Raw genomic sequence first — 11,389 nt, 5'->3', positions numbered from 1 at the left:
GGACTTCGGTGCCCACAAATGTATGGGATCAAGAAATTAACAGATTTAACGCAGGCTGTGTGAATGCAGCTCTGGCTTTCGGCTATACCAAGTGCTTTATGGTTCTGCTGTTAGCTAGCATGCCAGCTTTTATGTCCATACATGTCGTCAGTTTTCATGTAAAGGTTTGTGGGGTTTGATTCGGAAAGGTCGAAGCTGCACGTTCAGCATGGGTCATTCAGTCTGGATTCTTCTCTTGTTTTACAGTATGGTAACATAAGGATTTGAAATTTTTATTAGAAACATCTTCCTTTTGATTCATGAGCATTAAGCTTTTTGGTTTTATGACAAAAATTTACAGATCTTCATTGGAAAACAGAAAAGTTTATGAAGTTCAAGTATTTATTTAAAACCTTGAAAATTTTTGAAGAATAAATTTGTAGTAAACCTTTTATTGAATTAAAAGATCTTATGAGAACACAAGTATGTCCCTGCAGCTTTAAAATAAAGATTTTTAGGGCTAGCTGCTGCATTCTTGATATCTGCACCTGGACTAATTTGCATAGATTTAAACAAAATTTAATGTTTAGACCAAAATACTTAGTTCTGGTGCTAATGAGGGGACATTCTTAAATTTTAGCCCTGCTAGTAACAATATAAAGCACCATGAACAGAAGCTGCGTATTATGACCCTAACCCTGCAAAAAAAATCTCTCCCTATCCATGTGCTTCATAATAAGCAAAGTCACTTGGTGAGAATTACTGTAGTAGTGCCCATTTGTCTGGATTTTAGAAGTAAAATAGCTCAATGTTAACATCTTGGCTCACATACAGGTCTCCACCATTAAGTCCATAAATGGTATTCATACAAAGGTTTTAAAGTCAGTCTAAGCAAATAGAAAGAAATAAGCTTTTAAGTGTGAGACTATGAAAAGCCTTTAGAGAGGCTTTTAGCTTTTATAATCAGGTCAAAGTCAGGTCTCTTCTGATTTTTCTTTTAAATAATTTTTATGCTGAAGAAGCTTTTCTCTCATTCATATGGGGTGTTTTAATGCTGTATTTGAAGCATGTGACTTTTTATTCGATGAATTAGTTTGTCTTTTACTTCTGTGTAGCTTTTTTCCTGATGACGGTTGTGTTGCAGTTCTCCATACAGTACAATAAATAGCTCTCACAACTGACAGAAAATTAGTAAGGTCCCATAATTAATGCTTAATTATTGCTATTGCTGCCTTGTATATGGAAAATTAATATATTGACTTGCCTTTTCCTAGAAAGATGTTTATAAAGTATAGACGTGGATGTAAAAGGATGTTGATGATTGTGGAGTAAAAGTTTTTATTTCATTTATTTTTTAAGTGCCTGCTTGGGCATCAGTCCTTTGTGTGCACAGTAAAGTGAAAGCAATTTCTATCCTTGCCCTCTCTTGAAGCATTAGGTATTAGCTTCAATGGCAGCGGCAGCAGTCTACCCATGTGGAATGGACGACAGGGTGAGAGCCTTATCGTGCAAGTTTATGGTGCTGCAGGGTCCTCAAAAGTACATGATGATGTTTTGCCTGGAAGAGATCATCCATGCAAGGCATTAGCAAATATTGTGTCTAACATTAGAGTACTTTTGCTTTCCTATAGTCTAATTCATATAAATGTTCCTCAGGACTTTCTGCAGCTGTTCACTGTCCCTGTGTATCTAATGCTCAGAAGACAAGGGCTGTGAGCCAAACTAAAACCATAATTTGAGTTGCTTTCATTTTTGTCACTGCAGTTAAGACTAATAACTTCTGGTGTGGCTTTTAAAATAGCATGTTTGCCTTTACCTGTTTATTCTAAGTTGAGGAGTACTTGTCTCCTGGTTTACCTGTGGATGGGATCTATCTTTCACTGGGATAAAGCAGAACACCTGTTTTAACTTGTAGCTGAGTGGTGATGGAAAAGATGTTTAAATTTGCATCTGCAGGAGAAAATAGCTTATAAAATAAGCTGACAGAGTACATGTTAGATAAATGGACAGTGAAGTGGATTGAAAACTGGCTGAACGACCAGGCCCAGAGGGCTGTGATCAGTGGCACAAAGCCAGCCAGAGGCCAGTCAGCAGTGTTGCCCCCTGGGGTAGATACGGGGGCTGGTACTGCTTAATATCCTAATGAATGGTCTGTACAAGGGGGTAGAGTGCGCTCTCAGCAAGTTCACAGGTGATGCAAAACTGGAAGGCATGGCTGGTACTCCAAATGTTGCCATTCAGAGGGACCTGGACAGGCTGGAGAAATGAGCTGAGAGAAAGCTCATAAAGTTCAGCAAGGGGAAGTGCAAAGTCCTACCTGTGCAGGGAAATTACCCCAGGCACTGGTACACGCTGGGGAACAACTTGCTGGAAAGCAGCTCCGCAGACAAGGACCTGGGAGTCCTGGTGGACACCAAGCTGACCATGAGACAGCAAAGTGCTCTTGTGGCAAAGGTGGCTAATGGTGTCTGGGGCTACCTTGCCAGCAGGTCAAGGGAGGTGATCCTTCCCCTCTACTTACACTGCTGAGGCCACACCTGGAGTGCTGTTTGCAGCCCAGTGCTGTGAATGGTCCACTGAAGGACCACAAAGATGATTAAAGGACTGGAGAATGTCTTCTCTGAGGAGAGGCTGAGAGAGCTGGAACTATTCAGCTTGGAGAAGAGAAGGCTCAGGGGGGATCTTCCCCGTCTCTATAAATAGCTGATGGGAGGGAATGAAGAAGAGGGAGCTAGATCTTTCTCAGTAGTGCCTGCTGACACGACAAGAGGATACAGGCACAACTGAAAAAAATGGAAAATTCCATCTGAACACAGAAGAACTTTTTTACTATGAGGATGGTCAAAAGCTGGTGTAGGTTACCCAGAGAGGTTGTGAAGTATCCATCTGTAGAGATACTCAAAACCAACTGGACATGATCTTCAGCTGCCTGCTATAGATGACCTTGCTTGAGCAAGGGATTGGAGTAGATGGTCTCAAGAGGTCCTTTCCATCCTCAACGATTCTGTGAAAATGCAGACCAGTGATGGAGCAGAAAGAAAAAGGACTTTTTTTTTTCTTGCAAAACTAAAGTACAATATATTCTCTTGTTCACTGTTGGATATGTAGCAGCAAATGTTATGGTTATGGTTCAGATCATGGTAGTGGTTTAGATTGTATGTAGAAGATTTACTTTTATCTTCTGCCTCTTCAATGGGATTGTCTGAATATTAGGTTATGTGGTCAAAAATAGACTATAGGTATAATAAAAGAACAGATCAAGATTACATTTCATTATAGTAGAATTTATTAGAACATAAAGGTAGAGATTATAATCTTTGTTTTGCATATTTATAATAAAGTTCACTTTCATCCTTTTAGCTTTTTGATTTTAACATGTTTCTTTAGAAAAATCTGTGTCATTTATATTCAAGATTTTGTAGGCCATTGCATTAGGATTCTGGATTTTTATATGTAACTTTTAATATAGTTGTATACTGGATTGTTTCTATTGCAGCTGCTATACCAAAGGAGAAAACTTATATGTGAATTTACCTCTTTTTTTTTTTTTTTAATCTTTCTTGACGTATTAATTTGGCTGAGTAACTTCTTTTTCTTTCGTCACTTGAAAGAGGACAAATATACTTCTTGTTTTCCTTGGTATCATTTCTTGAGATTTGTACTATAAAGATGTTTTATGTTGAAACAGCTTCTATTTCACTTGTAAAATTGGCTGATTTCTAGTTGACAGTGCCCTGTGTTAAACACAGACGAAAAACTTTCTTTGTATGCAATACCTGTGTTTACCAATTTTCTTTTTCTCAAAGTATTTTTAATAAAAAGGATAAGTGAGATCATCTACATAAAAGCATGAGAAATGGTATTGATTCATTTGAGTGCTGAGCAAGGAATTTATTTAAAAAAAATATTAAATTCTGTGTTTCTACAGAAAAACAAATGGCACTCAAAGTGTTTTCTAACATTAAAAATCCTCTTATCTGTGGTTTTATGATATTTATAAAGCTAGGACAAAATACTGTTCCTCTTAATATTGATTGTTCTCAGTATGTTGAATACAGAATAGTCCCAATCCTCTTCAGAGAAGTACTAATAACTACTTTAATTATTGTTTCTTTTGAGTTTAAAACCTACCTTATGTGATAACGTTATGGTCAAGCTTCTGTAAATAAAGCCTAGTAGTAATAAGATGTTGTAATTTAAGGAATGAGCTTGCACAGTAATGCTCTTCGGCTCTTGTCCGTTCAGGGGTGACTATTTTTTTGTGAACCTCAGTAAATGGGATCATAATCTGTGCAACAGCTCTGATTTATTTTTGGTGCGGCTTCCTAGGTAGATAAGCATGGAACGACAGCTAAATTAATTTGAAAAGCAATTGCTCTCTCTGTGCGTGTTGATGAAGTCCTTTTTGCTGGATCTGCTGTAAAGCTGTCTGGAGTAGAACTGAGCCTGTGCCCCTCATGGTTTCCTTCCCTTCCTCAGGTTTTGTCATCTCCTGCATTTTTAACTTAGGCAATTTTGATACAAAGGATTCTGAGTGAGCAGATTGTTGTTAACAAGGATTTTTTTTGACATTGAAGACCTGATACTTGCTTTGTAGGGTTGAGTGTTTAAAATTTAAACATGTCAGGAGAGGAGTCTGTGGTTTTTATTTGTCTCTAAAGTAGTAGTCTTACCCATAGTACTCTCTCCTGAAGTACAGAAAAATTTTTCATGTATGAATTGGGACAGGGAAAGTTCTTACATGTGTTTAAAATCCATATCCCAAGTCTCATTTAAGCACAGATTGCAGATTGTAAGGGCATATGTGAAAGCAGAGTTAATTTTGTCCGCTGCTTCTTCTGTACGTTCTTTTTCAAGTACTCTATTACTTCTGCCATTGCTGGTCTTTCAGGTGGTTTATGAAACTGAGGGTATTGCCTGATGTATTAATGGAGGTGTTCTGGTTTTAGCAGCCAGGAGGAAATAAAATCATAGAACCAAAGTCCCTTGGGTGTCTCTGTCCTCACTGTACTGGAACAAATATTTTTCATTTATTTGTACTGCAAAATAGTTTGGGAAATTCTATGCAGAATGAATATTGTCTTAAGATGTTTCCTCTTCAAGTGTCCTGCTGATCTAAATGTGTCGAGAGGTAAAGTTGGTGGAAGGTTATGACATACAGTGGAAGTTGGACTGCTTGCAAATCATACCTTGCACTCCAGAAAAACCTTTTGTTGCTTGTGCTTTTCAACAGTTGCATGTATTTTATTACTGCACAACTAGTGCAGAATAAGGAGAGAGAGAAGTCAAAGCTCTTTGGAGTAACCATCTACTGGGTTAAGACAAGACACCCTGGAGCACTGAAGTCACTGGGAGATTTGAAAAGAAGTGCAGTGTCGTTCCCAGCTTCAGTTTGGGAGTGGGATTTGCACTGCCATGGGTTCCTTGAGTTGGGTTCGTGATCCTGTTTCATCTGCCGTTAACTTTGCTTTGCCTTTCCAGGGTAACCTATCTATTCTGCTGTCTGTCATGTGTGTTCTGCTGAGCCTGGCTGGATTTATATTAGGATGTCAAGGCGCTCGGTTTGTGTCCAGTGTATTCAGATGTGATTTGGTGAGCATACTGGTTTACATGTATTTCCTCAAAGCATGCCACGTAAGCTTGCTGTGCTGGGATCACAAAGTGTGCTAGTATAGAGATGCAAGTAATGCAGCTACAGCGTGGGGGCAGGGCAAAGAAAACCCTCTGTTTCAGGCCTTGATTCAGTTCAAATTGTGAACAGACTCACTGAAATCCACAACTGTATTTTTACTGTCTGTGTTCCTAAACAGCTGGGTTTTTTTCAGTTGGAGTCTTCATAAGGTGTTGAGCTCCTAAAGCTGAAGATCCCAAAAGGATATGTTTTGAAAGGTTTTACTCTTCATTAGAAGAGCATACTTAGCCCAGAAATTGTTTTGTTTGACTTCATTGAGAGCTGGCCTCGTGTCTTCAGGGTCTGAAGACACAGCTGTTTTGGTGCAAGGCTTTCTAGACAATTTTGTGGGGCCATGTCGGAGGGAATTCTAAATATATCTTTAGAAAATCCCTTTTGCCAGCATTATACACTGATTTTAGTATCATAGTCCTTTAAGAGCTAGCAGAAAGGATTTTTATAGTAATGTAACAAAGATAAACTGTTGAAAAAAGCCTGAGTGAGTACTCGCAAGCTACCTACAAAAAGCCCAGTCAATGTAATCTGTGGGTGGGATTTTTTTCTTCATTTGCCTCATCTGGTGAGGACAATTTGCCTTGATACCTTACAGCAAAAACTGTGAGGGAAAAATTAAGGTAGATAAAATCTTACTAGCTTTTCAGAGCACTTCTTAAGGAAGAAGAAATCTGCACAAGAAAGGACAGAATGCAAAAGATTTTTCTCAAATGGGTGTCATAAGAAGTAGAAGAATGTCTATTTATGAACCAGAAACTGTGGAATAATTGAAGGATACAGGGTCACTTGGTGATAAAAATGATCGTGTGTAAAGGCTTGAAGGACTTTAAGGGTTAATGGAAAGATCTTTGAATATTTATTTTCATTCATTTATTGCTTCAGGAAAGATATCACTGGTTCCTTAACATGCTGGTAGGTGTACTGCAGTGAGAGTCCAAGATTACAAGCACTTGGCAATCTAGAGTCACCCAATATCAATGTACCAAAGCAGCACTGAGAACTGTTAATGTTCTTCCAGATGAGGTAGTTAAACGCTTCAGGAATTTCAGAGCCCTCTGTGATGGAAACCGTATGGTACAGCCAAAAGGCATTTGTGAAATCATAAATTATTCTGTAGAGTGGTTTATGTAGGTGGAAGACCTTTGACACTATGACTCTAGAGAGTTTGACAGTAAAAGAGAGTAAAACCCCAATTATCTCTAGATACAGAAACATTTAATTTCTACTTGAAAACTAAGATGACAACACTAATTTGAAAGTTACAAACAATAGTGATGTACAGATGTAACTATTACTGATTTGACTGGGTTGAAATTATAATTGTGGGTTTCACTCTGTCCATAGAGATGCAAAATATACTCATGAATCAAAGAAAATGTGTACATTCCATATACAGTGGCTTACCTGTCAGTCAAAGAAAGAATTTCCAGGCTGCTGTGCATTTGAAAGAGCATGGATACTAAAATTGCTTAGTAATCAGTGCAGCTTTGATTACAACTAAGTTGTATTGAAATGTCTTGAGCTTATCAGTAATGCTTCCTTTCAAACGAGAAGTATGTATTATAATGCATGACTCATTGGCATACCAAACCACACGAATTTTGTTTTATGAGCCTGTATTTGCAGTTCGCTTTGCGGTCATAGGTATAGCTTAAGACACAGGCTCTATATTATGCAGGTAAATTGTTGCATTAAATGGTTAACAAATTAAAAAGTGGCATTTTGTATTTTTAAAGGTGGGTATGGGTGAAAGCAAGACTTGTTTCTGCTGTGAACAATTTCATGTCGCTACATGCAGAGAAGAAGAGTCCGCCCTGATGCTGTACCACACGAAGTCATGTAGTGCTGCTCTCCTTCTTCTCAAGGTATGCTGTGCACACTGCTTAACACGACTGCTTTGATAACGTCCATGCTTGTCGACAGTGCAGTGCTGATGTGACTGCTGTGTTTACTGTGAAAAATTCTGTTATTTTTCTGGTCTTCCACACTGGTCAGAAGCTCTTGAAGATTCTGTAACAGTTCTGGGTTTGTGTGTTTGTTTCTTTGTTTGTTTTTTTGTTTTGTTTTGGGTTTTTTTCTCCTCATCGCTGGGTTTTGACCAGTGCATTGCTGATCCAGCATGCAGTTCTTGTCCTTTCTGTGTTCTATGTGACCGAAACTACAGCTGAATTCAGACAAGATTGCATGGGTAACTAGGGTGTAAATTTCAACTAATGATTTGATACCTTCACTGGTCTTTTGATCTTCTCAGGCTTTTTTTTGGCTTACAAACTGCTAAAATGCAACCTCCAAACAGTGTCATCTTCAAATATAAAAATGCTTTAACATTTCTTTAATTCTTTAATCCATTTCTGGATTTCCCACAGAAAAGTTAAGGGGAAGGTTATAATTCTTTAAATAATGATGGGCTATAAATCACATCTGAGTGGTCTTAAGCCCTTCTGGATCTCTCTGTCATGACTCACAATAGGCTAAAACAAACTTTTGCGAATTACTGCAATCTTGGAGATTATCTGTCCTGAAGGCTTCATCACATGAGTTTCTAAGAAGTAATTGTCATGGTCATCCTTGTGTTTTCTGTGTTTGTTTTTGGTTTAGTTTTTAAATTATTATTATTATGACATTTACAAATACCTTGATTTAATCTTAATTTCCATAATGTTCCTGTTCTTCAGAAAATTCTCTTTACTCTTTCTGCCCTGAATGTTCTGACCGCCACAGTTTGCTTGGTAGTGGCTTCCCTGGATTACTTACAGATTTTTGCGGCAAGAACATCCTGCACAGTAAGTGACTGCAAGGCTTTGCGTGCTATAGAACAGTGGTACTAACAGTATTACTCTATTAGACAGTTCAGCAATTTTTTATATCTTGGAAGGTTTTTAACAGAAGTTTCATTTGATTAGGATGAATCTCACACTGAAGAAGACATTTTAGATCGTGATGGTTTTGGCCCACCTGTGCTGTCTCCCTCTTATTTTGAAGCTTCTTCTTCTTGTACTCCACAAATGAGTCACAGGTAAGCCTCTACATTCTCTTCCTTTCCTTTAGCATCTTTGGAAACACTGCATAATCTTCCTTTTTTTTAAGATGACTTTCTGTGTTATTAACTGAAAACTGTTGGTGAATTTAGAAGAAAGAAAAAAAGAAGAAAAAACCTGTTGAGTTAGGAGGCAGTGTAAATGCAGTATGGGTGAGGGCTATAATTTTGTGGGTTTCACTTTAGATTCTGTAGGAACTGTGTCTAGGTAAGAGAAATACTGAAATTTGGCACAGCTGAAAACTTTTACGATGCTGTCAGGAGCAGGTCAGGGCAGCGATGAAAAGCCAGGGGCAACCTCTTGGCAAGGTTTGTGTGAGAGACCTCTGAGTGGTGGCCTGAGCCCCTTCAGACCTTCCAGCCTCCCCTTCTCCCTCTTTGGCAATTAGGTCTGGCTAAAGGGTATGTTTTGATTGTACTGCCAGGCTTGGTAATCGCCACTCTTATCTCGGTACTGGGGTGTGAGTGATCAGGCAGAGTTTGCACCTGGTGTTTTCGCTGGGCTTCTCTGAAGTGGTGGCTGTGGGATGGAGGAGGAGTGAGAGTGAATATGGGAGGATGAGTTCACATATCAGAAAGAAAAGGAGGGTAGTCACATGTCACTGTAATCTTTCCCCCTGTTTTTTTTTAAATTCATTATTACAAAGATGAGGAAAGAAGGATTCAGTGGAGGTTAAAATAACAGCTTTACAAATTTTCTTGTTAGTAAGAGAAAACATGCAGAAAATTTTTATGTTGCAGAACGCTGCCTGCTTTGGTATAATTAGTCTTATGAAACATTAAAGTGTAAATTTGGGGGGAGGTTTTTTTGTGTTGTTTTGAAGAAGAATAGACCTAAAAATCATGTAGCTAGTCCATTAAGCATCGGCTCTGTTATTCTGCTGTACTGGGACTTACCATGTCTATAATTTCCTGCAATTCAGTGGTGACTTGTGGGTTTTGTTATCCTTCATTCTGCAGGTGGTTTTACACTCTTCAGAGTAACTTGCAGGTTAGCTTTGCTTATTATTTTATGACTCAGGTGGGGCCGCATTAATTCTGCCATGAACACAATGTTAGAGAAAATATTATGATGCTTATCACTCTGCTCTTGTTTAAAACTCTTGCTTTTTGCAGTGTGCAGGACTGTTCAGTTTATTTCACTGTTTCTTCAGGAGTAGTGTACATGACTTTCAAGACTGTGGTCCTTGCAGAAGTAATTACAGATCCTGAGATTACCTTCAAAATGATAACATGGCACAGGAGTAGATTTTTAGAATGAAAAAGTGATCTAAAGCACCAAAGACTGGGGTTGAATTCCAAATGTTACTAAAAACCTGCTATGAGTATCCTGATTCAAGCTAGTTACGAGAACAGAATGGTGTGTGTAATGATTTCTTTGGAATCATAGAATTGTTATGGTTAGAAGAGACCTCAAAGATCATCAAGTCCAACCTTCTACCCAACACCACCGTGCCCACTAAACCCACTAAACCATGTCTCGAAGCACCACATCTAAACATTTTTTGAACACCCCTAGGGATGGTGAGTCCACAACCTCCCTGGGGAGCCCGTTCCAATGCTTAATGACTCTTACAGTGAAGAAGTTCTTCCTAATATCCAGCCTGAACATCCCCTGGTGCAACTTCAGACAGATTAGGCATTTATTGAAAAATGCTTGTTACAGTTTCCCTGCTTTAAAATGGGGCTGTCATTCATTGTCTGGCATGTCCTTCTTGATGGTTATCTCCTTCCCAGCAGCAGTATTTCTCTTTGTCTATTTTCAGCACAGTAGGTGCTGCTGAACAATATTTAAGACTTCTGTGGTCTAATATTAGGGTAGCTACTTTGCCTGTGATGGTGTTAAAACTTGTTCACAGTAACATTTAAGTGATGTTTCTGAAGTCGAGCTACTTGTTCAAGGTGCTCAGGGTAGTTACTGAGCAGTGCGGGAGTGAAGGCAACAGACAGGCTTAACTTCCATTCTTGGCAGAGGAGGAAATACAGCTCACCCCAGGCTGGATCCAGGCTACCCAGCAGAGCGGCCAAGATGGGACCTGGCCTTTTCTCAGCCAGCCTCCTCACGCTTCTCCCTCCCCTCCCTGCCTGGACTGTACACTGAATGCCATGCCGCCTCCATGACCTGGCTTTCTGTGCCGAGCTCCCACAGACTCCGCATCCAAAACTGTTGTGCAAAAGGGGGGTGACAGGAACTGCACCCAGGGTGGCTAGCCATGATCTGCAGGCTGCACCTGAGGCAACTCCAAAACAGATAACGTCCCTTTGAGAAAGAAAACACTGCAGTGATCAAAACATGTACTAAGGGCATGTTTGGAACACGTAGCTGTTCTCCTCCACACTGTATATTGCTGAGCCAGAGGCACTGCTAGCAAAGCCAATTAGTTGGTTTGTTCATTTGTTCATGGGAGAACTTTTGCATTTATCTCATGCAGTGTTAGACAAAACAACGGAGAAGCAGGTGAAGACCCTCCTGGCCTCCCTTGCCCTCCCAGGTGCCCTTATGCAACAGATATGAAGCTCTGGAGCTTGAGGACCAGGCAAGTGATAATGAAGATGAAGGTCCTTCCAGGGAATTGCCTGGGGCAAGTGAGTTAACCACACGTATCAACACTGCACCCAAGAGAAGACAAAGAAAAGTAGTTGTCATAGGGAACTCCCTTCCGAGGGGAACAGAGGGCCCGATATGC

General features: G+C 39.5%; 1 protein-coding gene across 1 annotated transcript; it reads left to right on the top strand.

Annotated features, from left to right (window-relative positions):
* Positions 1 to 5,460: 5,460 nt before the first annotated feature.
* On the top strand, positions 5,461 to 11,288 carry LOC104157346 (protein FAM189A2-like; the record flags this gene model as incomplete). Its single annotated transcript, XM_009694643.1, has 4 exons — positions 5,461 to 5,571; positions 7,402 to 7,530; positions 8,341 to 8,448; positions 11,195 to 11,288. Coding segments are annotated over 4 exons (442 nt in total), but the record flags the coding sequence as incomplete, so codon positions are not given.
* Between the last annotated feature and the right edge of the window lie 101 nt (positions 11,289 to 11,389).

The sequence above is a fragment of the Cariama cristata genome, unplaced genomic scaffold, assembly GCF_000690535.1.
Source record: "Cariama cristata isolate BGI_N322 unplaced genomic scaffold, ASM69053v1 scaffold13122, whole genome shotgun sequence".
NCBI lineage: Eukaryota > Metazoa > Chordata > Aves > Cariamiformes > Cariamidae > Cariama > Cariama cristata.
This window is presented reverse-complemented; position numbering and strand designations above follow the sequence as displayed.